Source organism: Teleopsis dalmanni, chromosome 1, assembly GCF_002237135.1.
Source record: "Teleopsis dalmanni isolate 2A chromosome 1, ASM223713v2, whole genome shotgun sequence".
Lineage (NCBI taxonomy): Eukaryota > Metazoa > Arthropoda > Insecta > Diptera > Diopsidae > Teleopsis > Teleopsis dalmanni.
In genome coordinates, this window is record NC_051846.1 from 194,117,175 (window position 1) to 194,137,188 (window position 20,014).

At 29.0% G+C, this 20,014-nt stretch overlaps 1 protein-coding gene across 1 annotated transcript; it reads right to left on the bottom strand.

Moving 5' to 3' along the window:
• Window positions 1-1,990: 1,990 nt before the first annotated feature.
• On the bottom strand, window positions 1,991-20,014 carry LOC119666979. The gene is made up of 17 exons (XM_038076257.1): window positions 19,818-20,014; window positions 11,266-11,493; window positions 11,002-11,205; window positions 10,747-10,932; window positions 10,609-10,678; window positions 10,370-10,487; window positions 10,102-10,314; window positions 9,626-10,046; window positions 9,422-9,568; window positions 3,817-4,029; window positions 3,558-3,761; window positions 3,307-3,492; window positions 3,170-3,239; window positions 2,995-3,112; window positions 2,727-2,939; window positions 2,253-2,673; window positions 1,991-2,195 (listed from the first exon to the last, which is right to left on the bottom strand). Exons 2-17 carry the CDS (start codon window positions 11,438-11,440, stop codon window positions 2,038-2,040), a joined length of 3,117 nt encoding a protein of 1,038 aa, XP_037932185.1. The 5' UTR covers window positions 11,441-11,493; window positions 19,818-20,014; the 3' UTR covers window positions 1,991-2,037.

The following is a 20,014-nucleotide window of genomic DNA, read 5'->3' on the forward strand; positions in this document are numbered from 1 at the left end:
ATAGTTATTTTTCGTTCTTTTTGTAGAGAAGGTAGCGTACTAAAGTTCTTATTATTAAAAGGGCTTGTCTTTGTATATAAGGTTTTGTTGTTCCTATTTTTTGTACCTTTAATAATCTTAGCTTTTATGAACTGAAAAAATAATCAAAATTATTTTACACTTTCAAAAGCGGTGTTATGAGGTACTGACTTTATCAACGAACTAATTTATATATTCTTTTACTCTTTTAAACTTGGGATAAAGTTTCAATATGTAACTGAGATTTAAAGACCTGAGCCACTATAAGTACCAATACGCTGCATAAACAAATTCATTTTATTTATGTGCAAATGTCATTTCCTTTGATAAACTTACAAGGAAAATTTATTTGCTAAATCGTCTATTTCCTTTTACCATCGTTAATCATCAACTTACCCATAGTCGTTTCTAAGAAAAAAACTAACTGAATTATTTGTGTTATAACACTTATTACAAGCACTTTCATACCTACTGTTATATCTAAAGTCAATGCTTGCAACTTATTTAAAATTTTATAATATTTATTATCGACCAAAGCGCTGCAGTTCTCTATTAAAACATTCCTGGCTCTATTAAACACTGGAAAAACGCTAATCTTTATACATTACCGATTTGTTTAGCAATTTATGAGAACGCAAAATATTTGACATAATTTCTGGATCTGCTCTCAATATAACCGGATACAATCCCACCCCCATGCAAACAGTGTAATGTTTATAATCTTCGAAAAATGTTGCTAAACCCATTTAATATAGCTAAATAAAATGGATGTAGGTGTATACCATATGTAATTTGTAAAATTAACTCTGATTTCAGGAATAGTTTTCACGTACTGCTCACATATCGTATTTTGTATAACGAGCCAATTATTGGGAAACCGTGCAGTACTGGAAAGTTTAGGCATGAAAACATTTTACATGTCCATAGCCAACGAAACAATAGAATTATAACTAGGATTTAAAATCTATAGAATAATTTAGCAACTCCATTGAAATATCTATGTACTTATTCGCACAATTGAAAACGCAATACTAATTTCAACCACACAAGTCGTTGATATTAAGTTTTCGGAGATATATTCTAAACCCTTGGGAATCCAAACCACTAATTTTTTTTTTCTTTGAAATAAAAATTCCAGCTTTTGCAAGTCAAGTTCACATTTAAATATGAAATCAGATTTTTGTATTTTGAAATGAAAGCTTATTGCACTTGAAATGGACCTATTAATGTCTTAAGTATATGAAAAACTAAAATAAATTAAAACTGAAATAGACAATTTAAATATAAACTTTAACGCAATATATTTCACTATAATTTTATGTGTTGTTTGACTTTATAATAGACATTTAATTGTTTATATTCATTTCTTATTATTATTATAACTGTATTATTTATTATCTTTCATTATTTAAATATGAGCCCGCAATTATGTATAAAAGTAGTTGTGTGTGTACTTATGGGGTGTTTACATCCATAAATATAGAATTCCAAAAGTGATCACTTAGCTCAAAAATGAAAAAATATATACAATGACAAAATAAGGTCCGATTTAAATAAATCAGATTTTTGATGGAATTGAAATTTTCCATTTTGGAACGAGAATTGATGGAGTTAAAAAAATTACTGTTGAAGTCATAATGAACAAATGACTCCATGAGCATGAAATAATTTTTTAACGATGTGAACAGATCTTAAGGTCTGTATGGTATTTAAGCAGAACACTGCAATAGGAGTTAAGATTATGTATGCCGTGTTCTCTCTAAATTTCGAATACAGAAAGAGAAGCAGACTTGCTTGATTGAATACGAAAGAACTAAAATATCGGAAGTTAATAATAACATACAAGAAGAGTAAATAAAGGAAAGGTAAACCATAAAAAGTATTACAATATAGATAAAATCGGTTATCATTTGACTTAATATCTGAATTTAATCAAAGCTTTTAATTTATGAGAATGTTGTTCTATTGCAGTTCAACTTGTAGTTTATATATACATACAAATTACTTTATAATATTTCACTATCTCCTACTTAATCTTAATTCAGGTTCCAACACGTATTTTAATGTTATATGACTGGTACATTTTAAGTTCTCAAATTTAAAATCAGTTTCAAATTTATAGTTTCGTATCAGTCCACATAACAAGATTTTCATTGCAAATAAAGCATATCGCCATCCTGTAAGCAAAATATAGTCAATCAACATATATTCATATTAGATTTATCACAGTTTACCAATACAATTCCTAAGCCCTTTTGAGAATGGAATATAAGCATTTTTCTGCTTTTCTTCAAAATTTTCTATTGAAAAACGTTCTGGATCAAATTTATCTGCATTTGGACCCCAAATATCAGTCCTCCGATGAAGATGAAATATTGAAATTATAATCTGAATATCTTTGGGAAAAACATGTTCACCGATTTGTGTATTCTTCATGACTTGACGTCCTATAACGGGAACTGAAGGAACTAAGCGAAGCGACTCATTTATTACGAGGTCCAAATATTGCAGTTGACTTAATTGATCGGAGTCAACATAAAAGTCTTTCTCTGGGAACACATCTAATATTTCTTCAAATAATCGCTGTTGTATTTCTGGATGCATTGCCAACATAACTAGAGTAGTGTAAACAGCAGTAGCAGTGGTCTCAAATGCCTAAAAATAGTTTAACATACAATTTTCTTATCAAATTGGGCATGTTAACTCACAGCTGAGACAATTGTAATGGATTCACTAATTATGTCATTCCATGTAAATTGTTGATTTTGGTATAATTTTATAGCTTGATCAATAAATATTTTTGGTTCTTTCCGTATTGAAGGTATTGCAGAATTTGAGACTATGTTGTTAAGATCACTTGTCTCCGTATTTGAGTTGTTATTGCTTGTATTTATACCTCTTTTTAGCTTAGCTTGAATTAACTAAAATATTCGTTAGTTGTTTTATGTAGTTCAAGTAAAAGTAAAAAATACTTACTTCATTTACGAACTGATATATTTGTTCCCTCTCTTTTCTAAATTTAGGATACAGCTCCAATATAAAACCGAGTTTCAAAGAAGATATCAATATTTCAGCAGAAATAATATCCATCACACTGTGACAGAAATGTTATTTATTTATATATAAACGTAACTTTACAAAATGACCTTACAAAGAATATATAGGCGCTAAGCCTTTCGATACTTGTTCACCTCTGTACATCACCTTACCCATAGTTGTTTCTAAATAAATTATTTGATCTTTTTTGTTATAACTTAACCTTTTTTATAACCAGTTAACACTTTTTACCTACGGTTATGCCTAAAGTCAAGGTTTGTAACGACTTTAAAATCTTGTGCTCCTTATTATCCACGAGAACGTTGTACCTTTCTATCAGATCGTCTTTAGCTTTATTAAATATTGGAAAGAAACTTACAAGTACCTTATTTGTAAACGACGGATCAATCATCTTCCGATTATGGACCCATTTAGTTGCTTATGTAAAACATTTTTTATATAACTTCATATGAACACATAATTTATTTTTGTATGTATTTTACCTGGACTTGCAACTAATCCACCTTTAAATGTAAGATCAAAGGGATAATACATTGTTTTTGCTTTGTTAAGCAGTTCTTTAGAGCGCAAAATGCTTGAAGCAATATCTGGATCAGCTGTCAGTATTATTGGAAATAATCCTATCCAGCAGCAAACGGTATGACTTTTGCAGTCTTTCATAATTTGTCCAAGCCCGCTTACTGCAGCTTAAATAAAGTAGATGACATATATTACAGATATATAAATATAATTAACACTTACAGTTTACAGTTCTTATTTTGTGTAACGACCCAATTATTGGGAAACCAAATTCAATCGGAAATTTCAGGCCAAACTTATATATTTTTCTTCGCGTCCAAATCCAATGAAACAACAAAGTCACGACGAGAACTGCAAGAACGGATTTCAAGACTTCATATGTTTTTAGTGATTCCATTTGAATAAGTCGCGCACTATTTCGTTCAATTTCAGAAACTGTATTAAAATTAACTGGAGAAGTTCTTTGAAATTTATACGAAAAATTGTTAAAATATTTAAAATAGGAGAATAAACAAGCTTAAGCATATAATTTTATTTACTCAGCTGAGCGGGTCATTTTTTTAAATTTTGCAAAAGTCTTAAACGGCTATATAATATACATTTTTGATCTTTGGATTTATTATATATGAAAAAATATAATTTGTCGTCTCCAGTTGCTTAAAAGTTTATTAAAATTTATATTCAACAAAACATAATTGAATACACAATTATTTTGACCTGTAGCCCCTTTTTGTTGCACAATAACGTGTTGTATTGTCGGTGTTAATACTATGTACAAGAGTATAAATGAATTTTTATTTTAGAATGTGGTTAGCAATATAAATATTATATTGTGGTACATATATTATACGAAGTGGATCAAATACCCGGCTAAGTAATGAAAACGCAATTTTTTGAAAATTAGCTCGACACTTAACGATCTTTCGAAATTTGGACACCTTTATAATGATATAACTTATCAGTTAATTCAATATGTAACTCAGTTTCCTATTCCACCATCATCACTTGATGCAAATCTCTTTCCCTGGAGCCTTTATTTTCAATTTGCACACAGCTAATATTTACTAGGGACCAAGTCTGGAGAGTATGGTGATTAAGGAAGCAGTTCGTACCGTAATGCATTTATTATTATTATTATTATTATTATTATTATTATTATTATTATTACTATTATTATTATTAAAAAGAAGGGATTGTGCTCTGTGACCTAAAAGATCTATTGTGTCCCTTACTTAGATAAGAGTGTTTCTCTAAGTCCGATTTCTTTAATGAAAGACAGTATAGAGCCTACCTTTTCTAGCCTTGATTCTTTATGATCCATAAAATACCCTCCTATGTGTTTCTTTCGCTTCTGCATCAATACTGGACATTCCCTAAGCATAAGGTATGCAGTTTCTCTCTCTTCTCTACAGTATCTGCAGTCTGAGTTGGATTGAATTCCTAACTTCGATAGGTGATTATTTAATCTACTGTGACCGGTCAATAATCCCGTAATAATTCTTAGGTTGTTTTTTGATTGTGCTATGCAATCTTTGAAGCGTTTTATGTTGTAAGTCCCTAACAGGATTTTAGATTGTGAGAGTCCTGGTAACCTTTCCCAATAGAGTTTTCTTTCTTTTTCCTCTGCATCATTCAGAAGAATATGTAGACCACAGAATGGTTCTAGGCCTATCATTCTTGAGGTTGCGCTTCTTCTTGTAAGTTTGTCTGCCATTTCATTGCCTTGGATACCAGCATGTCCCGAAATTCATATTAGCTTGTCAATGCACTCCCATACCAGTTTAGATGAAACCTGGTAGGATATGAGGGCCATTATAGCTGCCTGCTTGTCAGTCAGTATTGCGATTTTACGATTCCGGTAGTTACGTTCAAGGTTGAAATTGGCGCGTCTATCTATCGCGTATATTCCCGCTTGAAAGATAGTTACACTATATCTTCTCACTATATCTTGCCTGGTGCTTCTCACTATATCTTGCCTGGTCCATAAACACCAGCCTCACCAATGAGGGAGCCGTATGTATACCATATTATCATGTTTTCTTTTATTATTTGGTTTCTGGACAAGCCTTTCCAATTCTTTTTGTTGCCAAGTTCAGTTTTGAAGTTTTTTGTAAAGTTATACTTTACAATCATCCTGTCCGTTGGCATTTCAATTTTTGGGATTTGTCCAGCCAGAGTATTAGATTTTTTGATGCTGGTTTCCAAATTATGCAATAAATATTGATATATTATGTTGACTGCATGCATTACTTTGTTTTGATAAAAGAAAAGATTCTTTTATTAACTCTGATGTAAAAAACAATATAGACTTAGTCCTGAAGATATCTCAAAGTTTTGTTATTGAAATTAACTTATTGTACTTATTGCTTTCAATTAAATGATTTCGTCATAATAATCAATAGTTGTGAATCAATAATATTAATAAAAATACGATTATTTAATTGAAATGTCAACAGAGAATGGTCTTAACTGAATATTAACCCAACCGATTTATTAATTTATTTATTAATCGACTTAGAATATTATAGTGAAAGTCATAATGAACAAATAACTACATGAGCACGAAATGATTATTAAAAGATTAAAGATTTGCAATGGGAGATCATTTGGCAGTCATCAAGAATATGGGGCACAATCTGCTCCGGGCACACTCCACAAACATGGTCCTTTTCCAGTAATTAGAAGTGGCATGGCATGAGTAAATGTATGCATCTAGTAGGAATAAAAGACTAGGTCTTTCAGGTTTGGACTAACTTCTATCCTACATAGCACATTCCGCTAAATGAACTACCTTTTCTATAAAAATCTTCCACCCTTATAAATTAAGTATCCGAAATACTTTTCTTATAAATTGAATTTTAAAACAATATGCTAGCCGTCACATACCAATGACTCATACCAAAACTAAATTTCAGCAAGAGATTTTGTATACGTCATACGCACTGTTTATTTAGTCATCATAATAAAAGTGTTTATTTACGTTTATTTAGCAAAAATTATTTAATTTTTTATGAAATTTTATTATTCATGATCTTTCATAAAATTTTAATTTGAGTTCAACTTTATATTTGAGTGTTATGTTATTAGTGCATCTTAGATTTTCAAATTTAAAGTCAGTTTCAAGTGGGTAGTTTCGTATAAGTCCGCATAACACATGGTTTGCATTGAAAATAGAGTATACCGCCATTTTGTAAATAAGACAAGCCATATAATATATATATTCACTTTCCATTTTTTCATGGTTAATGTTTAGCTTCTTACGTGAATGGAATATAAGCATTTTTCTGCTTTTTTCCAACATTTTCTATTGAAAAACGTTCTGGATCAAATTTATCCGCATTTGGACCCCATATATCAGTCCTCCGATGAAGATGATATATTGAAATTAATATTTGAACATTTTTGGAATGATTTGTGTATCTTCAACAGGGGGAGCTAGGCGAATCGTTTCATTTATAACAAAATCCAAATATGGCAATTGACTTAACAGATCGCATTCAATGATAAAGTGTTTCTTCGGAAATACTTTCAAAATTTCGTTATATTATTGATTTTGGACTTCTGGATGCATAGTCAACATAACAAGAGTAGAGTAAATGCTACTTGCCGTGGTCTCATAACCTTGTAATTAATAATGAACTAATTTTAAGTATTTTTATCAATATATATACTTATATAGTGAACAATGTATATACTGACAGTAGCGACAATTGTATTTAATTCACCAAATTTATCATCCCATATAAACTGTTGATTTTGGTATAATTTCATAGCTTGAAATAGTTATTTTTCGTTGTTTTTGTAGAGAAGGTAGCGTACTAAAGTTCTTATTATTAAAAGGGCTTGTCTTTGTATATAAGGTTTTGTTGTTCCTATTTTTTGTACCTTTAATAATCTTAGCTTTTATGAACTGAAAAAATAATCAAAATTATTTTACACTTTCAAAAGCGGTGTTATGAGGTACTGACTTTATCAACGAACTAATTTATATATTCTTTTACTCTTTTAAACTTGGGATAAAGTTTCAATATGTAACTGAGATTTAAAGACCTGAGCCACTATAAGTACCAATACGCTGCATAAACAAATTCATTTTATTTATGTGCAAATGTCATTTCCTTTGATAAACTTACAAGGAAAATTTATTTGCTAAATCGTCTATTTCCTTTTACCATCGTTAATCATCAACTTACCCATAGTCGTTTCTAAGAAAAAAACTAACTGAATTATTTGTGTTATAACACTTATTACAAGCACTTTCATACCTACTGTTATATCTAAAATCAATGCTTGCAACTTATTTAAAATTTTATAATATTTATTATCGACCAAAGCGCTGCAGTTCTCTATTAAAACATTCCTGGCTCTATTAAACACTGGAAAAACGCTAATCTTTATACATTACCGATTTGTTTAGCAATTTATGAGAACGCAAAATATTTGACATAATTTCTGGATCTGCTCTCAATATAACCGGATACAATCCCACCCCCATGCAAACAGTGTAATGTTTATAATCTTCGAAAAATGTTGCTAAACCCATTTAATATAGCTAAATAAAATGGATGTAGGTGTATACCACATGTAATTTGTAAAATTAACTCTGATTTCAGGAATAGTTTTCACGTACTGCTCACATATCGTATTTTGTATAACGAGCCAATTATTGGGAAACCGTGCAGTACTGGAAAGTTTAGGCATGAAAACATTTTACATGTCCATAGCCAACGAAACAATAGAATTATAACTAGGATTTAAAATCTATAGAATAATTTAGCAACTCCATTGAAATATCTATGTACTTATTCGCACAATTGAAAACGCAATACTAATTTCAACCACACAAGTCGTTGATATTAAGTTTTCGGAGATATATTCTAAACCCTTGGGAATCCAAACCACTAATTTTTTTTTTCTTTGAAATAAAAATTCCAGCTTTTGCAAGTCAAGTTCACATTTAAATATGAAATCAGATTTTTGTATTTTGAAATGAAAGCTTATTGCACTTGAAATGGACCTATTAATGTCTTAAGTATATGAAAAACTAAAATAAATTAAAACTGAAATAGACAATTTAAATATAAACTTTAACGCAATATATTTCACTATAATTTTATGTGTTGTTTGACTTTATAATAGACATTTAATTGTTTATATTCATTTCTTATTATTATTATAACTGTATTATTTATTATCTTTCATTATTTAAATATGAGCCCGCAATTATGTATAAAAGTAGTTGTGTGTGTACTTATGGGGTGTTTACATCCATAAATATAGAATTCCAAAAGTGATCACTTAGCTCAAAAATGAAAAAATATATACAATGACAAAATAAGGTCCGATTTAAATAAATCAGATTTTTGATGGAATTGAAATTTTCCATTTTGGAACGAGAATTGATGGAATTAAAAAAATTACTGTTGAAGTCATAATGAACAAATGACTCCATGAGCATGAAATAATTTTTTAACGATGTGAACAGATCTTAAGGTCTGTATGGTATTTAAGCAGAACACTGCAATAGGAGTTAAGATTATGTATGCCGTGTTCTCTCTAAATTTCGAATACAGAAAGAGAAGCAGACTTGCTTGATTGAATACGAAAGAACTAAAATATCGGAAGTTAATAATAACATACAAGAAGAGTAAATAAAGGAAAGGTAAACCATAAAAAGTATTACAATATAGATAAAATCGGTTATGATTTAGCTTAATTTCTTAATTGAATCAAAACTTTTAATTTATCAGAATGTTGTTCTATTGCAGTTCAAGTTGTACTTTATATATACATACAAATTACTTTATAATATTTCACTATCTCCTACTAAATCTTAATTCAGGTTCCAATATGAATTTTAATGTTATATGACTGGTACATTTTAAGTTCTCAAATTTAAAATCAGTTTCAAATTTATAGTTTCGTATCAGTCCACATAACAAGATTTTCATTGCAAATAAAGCATATCGCCATCCTGTAAGCAAAATATAGTCAATCAACATATATTCATATTAGATTTATCACAGTTTACCAATACAATTCCTAAGCCCTTTTGAGAATGGAATATAAGCATTTTTCTGCTTTTCTTCAAAATTTTCTATTGAAAAACGTTCTGGATCAAATTTATCTGCATTTGGACCCCAAATATCAGTCCTCCGATGAAGATGAAATATTGAAATTATAATCTGAATATCTTTGGGAAAAACATGTTCACCGATTTGTGTATCTTTCATAACATGACGTCCTATAACGGGAACTGAAGGAGCTAAGCGAAGCGTTTCATTTATTACGAGGTCCAAATATGGCAGTTGACTTAATTGATCGGAGTCAACATAAAAGTCTTTCTCTGGGAACACATCTAATATTTCTTCAAATAATCGCTGTTGTATTTCTGGGTGCATTGCCAACATAACAAGAGTAGAGTAAACAGCAGTAGCAGTGGTCTCAAATGCCTAAAAATAGTTTGATATAAAATATTCTTAGCAAATTTGTGATATGAGAACTCACACCAGCGATAATTGTAGTGGATTCACTAATTATTTCATTCCATGTAAACTTTTGATTTTGGTATAATTTCATAGCTTGATCAATAAATATTTTTGGTTCTTTCCGTATTGAAGGTATTGCCGAATTTGAGGCTATGTTGTTAAGATCACTTGTCTCCGTATTTGAATTGTTATTGCTTGTATTTATACCTCTTTTTAGCTTGTCTTGAATTAACTAAAATATTTGATAGTCGTTTCATGTATTTAAATTAATAGAAAAAAATACTAACTTCATTTACGAATTGATAAGCATGTTCCCTGCATATTCTATATTTCGAATAGAACTCCAATATTAAACCGAGTTTTAAAAAGCACACCAATGAATGAGCCGTTATAAATTTCATAAGTCTGTAACATATAAATTCGATTGAACGTTATTTTTATGTATAAAATAAAACCTTTAGCGTTATTTTTATGTATAAAATAAAACCTTTACCATTATTTTTATATATAAAATAAATGAGCTTACGAAGAAAATATAGTCGCTAAGTCTTTCGATACTTGGTCACCTCTGTGCATCACTTTACCCATAGTTGTTTCTAATAATATATGAATTATTTGATCACTTTTATTATAACTTTATCTATACCAGTTAACACTTTTTTACCTACGGTTATGCCTAAAGTCAATGTTTGTAATGTATTCAAAATCTTGTGCTCCTTATTATCCACGCGAGCACTACACCTTTCTATCAATTCGTCCTTAGCTTTATTAAATATAGGAAAGAAACTTACAAGTACTTTATTTGTAAACGACGGATTAATCATCTTACGGTTATGGACCCATTCAGTTGCTTATGTAAAATATTTGTTATGTGATAAATCAAAATATAAATATATGAATATTTTTATATATATTTTACCTGGACTTGCGATTAAACCACCTTTAAATGTATAATAAGCTGGATAATACATTGTTTTTGCTTTGTTAAGCAATTCTTGAGAGCTCAAAACACTTAAAGCAATATCTGGATCTGCGGTCAATACGGTTGGAAATAATCCTAACCAAAAGCAAACGGTATAACTTTTGCAGTCGTTCAAGATTTCGCCAAACCCGCTTATTACATCTTTAATAAAGTAGATGAAATGTATTATATTAAAGATATATAAATATAGTTAACACTTACAGTTTACATTTCTTAGTTTGTGTAACGATCCAATTATTGGGAAACCAAATTCTATTGGAAATTTCAGGCCAAACTTATATATTTTTCTTCGCGTCCAAATCCAATGAAACAACAAAATTACTACCAGAACTACAAGAACGGACTTCAAGACTTCATATGTTTTTAGTGATTCCATTTGAATAAGTCGTGTACTATTTCGTTCAATTTCAGAAACTGTATTAAAATCAACTGGAGAAGTTTTTGGAAATTTATACGAAAAGTTGTTAAAATAATTGAACTTGGAGAATAAACAAGGTAAAGCATAAAGTTTTATTAAATCAGCTAAGAGCGTCATCTCTGTAGTTTAACATGGCTATACAATAGTTGTTTTTGATCTTTGGACTTATCATTTATGAAAAAGTATAATTTGTCGCCTCTAGTTGCTCAAAAGTTTATTAGAATTTATATACAACAAAACATAATTTGATATAAACTTTTTTTGACCTGTAGCCCCTATTTGTTACACGATAGTGTTTTGTATTGTTAATGTTAATACTAGATAAGTCTTTTCGTATTTTTATTTTTGATTGTAGTAAGCAATATAAATAGTTTCAGTATGATGGACACATTTTACGTGTAGACTTATATATATTCATATGTATATATATATATATGTAAGAAGAGACGAGTTCGTTGATATATTGGTATGTTTAGTTTTGTTTCCCAAACTTTTCAAAAACGCACAGCTTTTCAACAAGTACGCTAGACTTTTCTAACAGATCATCCTTAAATGTGGTAAATACTGAAAAAAGTCTTACAAGGATTTTTATTTGTAAATGATAGATTAACCATAACGTACCATAACTGACGGTTATGGACCCATTCGTTTGCTTACGTAGAACTTAAAGTCTGTATTTTTCGTATTTTATTATTTTATTTTCTCAACTGAACTTACAATAAGTCCATGTTTCAATACAGACGCGATCATACATTGTTTTTGCTTTATACGATATAATATTTGGATCTGCTGTCAATGTGATTGGAAATAATCTCACCTAGAAGCAAATGGTATAAATTTTGCAGACATTTATAATTTAAGTAAACCCGCTTATGACAATATACTCGTATTATAAATGTTGAACTATGAGACTAAACTTTAATGATTTATTTTTGAATAAAAATGTGAGGCATAAAATTTTATTCGGGGTCAGGTCAAGTTTTGATGTGACGACATATTTTATTATATTTGTTTAAAGTTTTAGGATATTATTTAATATTATTTTTTTAACTTTGCATTTATTATGCGAAAATAACAAGCCACATTTAATTGTTTCCAGTTGTTACGTATTTAAATTAAGTTTAGCGTATGACTTCATGTACTATAATTTTGACTGTGTATGCTACACAGTAATTTCATGTGTTTTTTTTTAAATTGTACAGACATGAATATAGTTTCACTCTACGCTTTGACAGAATAATTATTTTACTGACTACCACAGTTGTAAGTGATGGATTGGCAAGGATAAATTGCTTAAAACGTCGAACCACAGTTTAACTTTTTTACTTAATGGCATTAGTTCTTAAACACAATTTCAAGCTACGTTTGGACACTATTCTATATATTTTTATACAGAAGGTTATTTGATTACTCTGATTAAGCCCACATTAGCATCTTGTATTAGTTTGAAGTTCAAACAATTCTGTTGGTCGTCTTTCTTAAATATTCGTTACTATGCGGTTGCCTCACAGAGGTACTTGTACTACGAAGTTTATCTCATAGCATACTTTTGTTGCCACTTAATTGATTTGAAACTGTCTATGTAAAAATCTTTCTTAATTCAATTCAAATATTGTGTGAGGAATCATGAGCATTAAAATATCTCCCAAAAATCGAGTATAACGTCAATAAGATTTTGATGGGTACTCAGTGGTAATCCATAACATATTATAGAAAGTTTAAGTGCCGTAGGAGAAGGACGGCGATCGGGCATAAGGTTGCAGTTTTTTGACTCAATTCATATGCATACTTCTCTAAGAGTACTTTATAATTTTGCTTTATGCTGTATTGATATCATATCGTAGTCAGTCAAGAACCACCTGTCCCGTAGGTATGAATTGACTATAGTTAGTGATGTTGTTTTTTACAAATTTGGCTTTAATGTGAAAATTGTTTGATTGTTGTAACTAAATTTTATATGAAAATATTATATGGTGCTTTGAGATATAGAAAATATTCTCAATGTTTTATACATGATGAACTCTTAATCATTTACCATACTTACCTAGTATATTAATCTATATATAACACCTTTTATTGTTCAATTAAAATTTAAAAATTTTAACAGAAAGAATATCCTATCAAAAACATATCAAATGTTGATTTATTTTTAATGGAAAAATTTATTTTATTTTTATTTTTATAATTTAATGAGTGTAAAATAGCAATAATAATAATCATTTTTTTTCTCGGCATTAATATTCTTATATCCTTCTGAAATTTTTTACTGCTAAATTTTTCCTCCGCTTTATCAGACTTGCTGTGTGTAAACACAATCCTTCATTAAACAAACACAAATATTAACAAAATGGATTTTAGGTAAATTTTTACGAATGTTTACTGAAGCAGTTAAATCACCTGAGCTAAGGCCTTTTTAACGCTTTATTAAATATTTTTCACATTTTCACTTTTTGTTATTTACAATAAATATTGGTAAAGTAAATAAATGGAATGCCGTAGGTTTTATTAGACATCCATGGGTTATACCAAACCCTTGTATTGTATGATGATGAATAAATAGTTTTTAGCAGTGGTTTCCAACCGGTGGTCCGCGAGAAGATTAGAAATAGTCCGTGAATCACATTTGGCAGGTATAGATACATAACTTGTAGTTTTTCCAGTGAGACCCCACTTATTAGGAAATAAGCACAAGAAATTTCCAAGTAAATATATACCTATTTGATAGCTTATATAATGCACCTATGCACTTATACAATACATTGTTATTCTTAAGCTATGTGGTCCCTACGAAAAACAAAAATGTCATAGTGGTTCCTGTTCAAAAAAAAAAAAAGATTGGAAACCACTGGTTTATACCAACGCCAAAAAAAAATCACTTCTGTTTGTCATAACAAAAACACATTTTAGAAAAATAAAATAAAGAGGTTTTTCTGAACAGTAGTAAAGCACAACAACAAAAATTCTTTTATTTTATATTAATTAATTGAATTTTTGACTGACCATACAGCTGTTTCGAGTATTGCCTAATACCCATCTTCAGTAGTTTTAGAAGTAATTCTTTTATTTTATCATTCGTATATAATTTATTGAGATTACAAGTACCAAGAATTGAACTCTTGCCTTGCCAAATTTGAAGCTCAGAGTCAGCGCTGCTTAACCAACTGAGCCAAAGCTGTATTTGATTTCTATGTTCGCACATTTTTCTAGAGTTTTGTTAATTTGCTGTGTTTTTAATAACAAATTCACTTGCTGTGTTTATATTGGAACGAAATCATAAACCAGCTGTAGAATAATTGAATTAATTAATTAAATTGTTAGTTTTTATTTGTTAAATTTGAATTCTATTCTGTTTGTAGAGGCATTATTTGTTGCATGATTTATATATTCTTTCTATGTATAGAACCTAATCTTGCAGTCGCACGGGCGAGACCAATATTTTGTGATTTATATTCATGAAAAATGATATATATAATAAGTAAATACTTTGAAAACAAAATTAAAACTAATGAATTAACTCTTCACATTAGCTTTTTCATAGACTTCTATCGAAAAATAAAAAATAATTCAAGTCAATATATTTTTTTTTTCACTTTGTTTATAAATCTTGGTCTACTCTCAAACAATAATTTTGTTTTTCAACTTCAAATCAATATTGAATAAAAGTTGAAACCGGCGTATTCTTCAATCGTCTACAGCTTACAGAATATCTCTTCGAACTTATTTCATTTTTGTTTTGAATTTAATATACAAAATCTTGCTGAGTACAACGCAACTCTTTTGGATGTTAATTTCAATCCATTTAGTCAACGTTTTGCCACTTGTTGCTTAATATCTAAAGCAACTTATTACAGTAGAGATACTTTTTGCTCTCAGTAACTTTCATACAATATTCAAAATTGGCTCGAATCAAACTTGAAACACTTTTGTATGATGCTAAGTATTATACACTAGTCTACAAGCTTAAACTTTGACACACAACGTGTAGTAATTTTTCACGTTGTTCACTATATTTTATTTAGTGAAATATAAAATAGAAGTATAAGATTCATTTTATAGAGGTATAATTAGAGTAGGCAATCGCTAGCTTAAACTGACGACATTAGGTGATAGCTTTAAGTAAATAATCTATAAAATATGGTTTATTATTGTATGTTTTTAATTATTAATAAAAAATATTCTAGTATAGTATATACTATATATTATATATTCTTTAATATACTATTCTAGTAAAGTAGTATGTATTTCTATTTGAAATTAATGAAAGAATTCCAAATACAAATTTTTAATTTCAATTTAAGTGATCATATGACTGTTATACTGCCAAATATCTATCCCCAGTGGTCTTTGGGAAAATCTATTGGTTTCATTTCCAGTAAATAATTTTAAATTATGTAAGTATCAGGAATTATCAGTCTCAAATTTAAACCATGGACTCTATTGTTAATATACTCAACATACATATAATTTGCATTATTCAAGTAACCATTTTTGTTTTTAATTTTTATTTTCAATTGGCGATTTATGATCCCTTTTTCTAGTCTACAAAATAATTAAAAATTGGAGATTATAGTTCGACTGTTCAAAATTTAAAACGGCGCGGAAACCTGAACTAGTCGAGATTTGGAGGATTTTCAATTCAGCGATATCACAAAATGTGCAGTGATATCATAAAAGCCTCACATACGTCCACCTAGGTATATCTTTTATTTAGGCATTAAAGCAGTATTTTGCTTCAAGAATATAATTTGCGGTAAAATCTGCTTCTCAATAAAAGTTGCAACTTCTTTTGGACTATGTTTAGATTCTTGGGAATAAAATAAAATACCCTGTCAGAGCTCCTTCTTTTAACGTTCGAGTACCTGGTATATTCTTTATTCTCTCTTAATTGTATTCTTATTGTATTCTTAATAGCTTTATTGTCTCTAACTGAATACAAATTAAGATACAATTCGAAAGGGATATTCCCCCTGGTCAACTATAATATTCATAGTTTAAAACGTTTTAATTAAACTCTTAAGTTTACATGTATACTGTTAAAGCTATTATATTACTAGTATTAAAGTACTAAGGCGGGTATAGATTTTCAATTTATATTTCAAAATACATAAAATCAGTAATTCTTTAAATTGATATTAATTAAATACTCTACTCAAAGTAATTTTCAATATATAACACCAACAAAAAAATTTTTTTATTACTTAAATGTTACTGTCACCTCATGCACCTTTATTCATATTAAATGTTAATTTTGTAAATTATTTGGATGTATTTTCAAAAACGTTTTGGACTCAAGCTGCTAAATTGAATTCAATCGTCAAAGCTAAATCTTTTTGACGCTTTAATAAATATTTTCACAAAAATTTGCATTTTATTATTAATGTTCGGTACAGAAATTGCTTGAAGTGTTCACCAAATTGAAATCCACTTCTGTAAGCCACTTCTATATATTAAAGGAAAATATTTTTAATGAAAATGTCATTTTTTGACAAGATAGACGTTACATTTGTAAAAAATTTTAATTATCCTGACATCCTCATAAAAGTTATATATAATATATATATGATACAATATAACATATAAGTAAACTGTTAAAAAGAAATGTTAACACTAATTTTAAATACGTACTATAAAATATATTTTATTTTACATTAAAAGTGATTTTAAGTTCAGTTATGACGATAGTAACTATTTTACTTAATAGAAATTATTGTATTTAATAGAAAAATTTCGAACAGTACTGAATTGCAACAACAAAATTTTTATTTATTTTTTATTTATTCATTATTTGACTTTATATACATAAAAATATTTGATGTTGCTTTCAGTACTGTTCGAAGCCTTACTATTTATTTTTTTTATAATAAAACATGTTAACACTACTACTAATTTAGATTAAGCTACGGATGGTACTGATGAACTAACGAGGAAAGTATTTGTCATACAAGCAGCTCTTATTTCACATCATTTAATCTGGCTAAGTCTGCTATTATCATCAAATGTTTCATATATCAGGTTGTAGATGATAAAGTGCTACAAAAGTTACGCCTAGTAGATATAATAGTAAAACCACTATGATGTGGATGAAATCCTTGTTAACTTTATCGCTAATAAATAGAAATATAAAGCAGTTATCACTTATCTATTCGATAGCAAATATCCAAAATCGAAAATTTCTCATAAAGAAAGTATTTTTCATTTTATTGTTAGGTAAAGCAGTCTTCAATTATCTTTAGTAAATATAAAGTAGCTATAGTAGTATAATATTAATAGTAGCTATATAAACTATTGAACATTAAATGTTTTTATACTCGATCTAATCTCTCTGTCCAGACCATTAACCAAACAGTTACTTGATAACGAAGATCTAGAAACAAAACGTTGAAAAGACACCTAAATTTAATCGAACTCTTGAATAGTGTTTTCCATTAAACTAAGCAATCACCACGTTTACACAGTGTTTAATAATTTCATATGCTGATAGTACTTCCACAAAGCTGCAACTATTAGAGCCAGTAAGGATCTAGAATATCATGAGTATACCCTTGTTAACAACTGACATCAGAGTAAGTGCTTTGTTCTTTATGTTCATATTCACTTTGCAGATGATATATTGCTTAAATGGGCACATAAGTCTACGAATGTAACTATAAAGCTATTGTGGTGACACTGGTAATAATCTCGCATCATCACGGCTACTAAATGCTACTAAACTCGTAGCTAAAAATAAACTGCAGTGAAGCTGTGCTCCATTCTACCACACGTTGCAGCGAAAGACATAGAACCGTAGTGACGTACAGCATGTTTATAAGGTATACTCGTGTAATGGAGACTAATTGTATTCAGCACTTTAAACTATCATTCTTAAGTTAATATATTTCATATATGAGATTACATCTTATATAGAATCGATTTAGTTTTGGTACGTAACAAACTTATCGAAACTTCGTTCTTAATTGTTTAGATAATAAATAGCTTAACTAGTTATTAAGTACATAATATCAGTTAATCTAAAGAATATTTAATCAAAATCTTAAAAGAAACACTGAGCAGTATGTGTATGTGTATTATCGATAATACAATATTATTATAATATTATTATAATATTATTATAATATTATTATGAAAATTAAATTCAGATCAGAAACATTTTTTCTAAGCAGAACCATTATAATAAATATTATTGAAAAGGTATATATAATATATTTGTATTATTTTAATTTAATAGGTGAGGTTAGGTGATACCCGCGATCCCAGGGGGATCCACTTAGGCCCACAGGTCCATTGTGCTACCGTATTGCTGAAAACCCAAGGGCTAAAACCACCTAGAACCTTTGATGAAGCTTATAATGATCTTTAGAAGGAGGTCTTGAAGTTCACCAAGATCCTCAAAAAAGGAAGCTCACAAAAATTTAAGGCGACAACGTGCATGTGCCGGACATTCTTACCAGAACTGCGGCAAATATAGTTGAAAGGGAGATTGAGTCTCCTAGCATGATTACCTATAATACAATGACCTGTTAGTAAACCTACTACAAGACTGATATCTTTACGGGAAATCTATAAGAGAGATTCATTTAATATATTTTTATGATAAATTTCACACAAAATATTTTTAATACTTATATAAAAGTCATAACTCTTTAAAATTGAAATAAATAAAACTAAATTGAAACGTTAAAGAGCAAAACAAATTGTAATATTGTTATGTACAGGTACTCTTAGGGAAAATATTAAATGCAGCACTTCTAGCAACAGACTTGTGTTAAGATATTAAATTCTCTAGCAGATCTGAGATAGAGCATTTACTGGTAATGGCCATTTTAACTGCATCCTCGCTTACGGCGCTTGTACTTCTACTGCAACGAACGTTTATCTAAAAAACACATTTTCACGCAGAATATAAAATTAAGTGGAAAACAACTTTAATGGCATAACATTACAGTAACGGTTACCGGAAATTACTTAAGAAAACTAGGAAGATGGAAAGGACGAAGTTTATATGATTTATTCAATTAAAAATGGTAACAAAAATTTTTAACATTATTTATTAAATTTTTTAGAGAAAATATGAAAAAAATTTTATGCTTCAAATAACACATAAATCAATGAAATGTAAATATGCTAAGATATATCTACTTGAGGTTAAAATTTGATATTATAAATTCCATTAGAAAGATTTCATTTTTATAACAGATGGAAGGAACTAAATTTGATTTAAGCTGATTGCAATTAGAAATATGTCTGAAAGACCTGTGTAAACAGTAACCATAAATATATATTTTCCGTTTCTGGGTAATTTTATTGGTTTGCGATTTTATTGTAATTTTGCAGTTACCATTTCCTTATGTCATACTCCTTTATTTTTCACTTGTTGGTTTCCGATATTTAATTTCTAATTATCGAAATCATAATATAAAAGGATACTTTACATTATCTCCTTATCTTGACAGCAGTATCTGCCTTTCCAATTCAAAAATTGTTATATCTATAGCTGGTGTATTCAGCTACACTGCCCTTTGATGGTTTCGCATA

Excerpts from the sequence above, each read along its gene's own strand:
- LOC119666979 (XM_038076257.1), bottom strand. The coding sequence starts at position 11,440 with ATGGAATCACTAAAAACATATGAAGTCTTGAAGTCCGTTCTTGTAGTT. Across the intron at positions 10,679-10,746 it reads GACTTTAGGCATAACCGTAG|AAACAACTATGGGTAAAGTG; the intron begins GTAAAAAAGTGT and ends ATATATTATTAG. Across the intron at positions 3,240-3,306 it reads GACTTTAGGCATAACCGTAG|AAACAACTATGGGTAAGGTG; the intron begins GTAAAAAGTGTT and ends TAATTTATTTAG.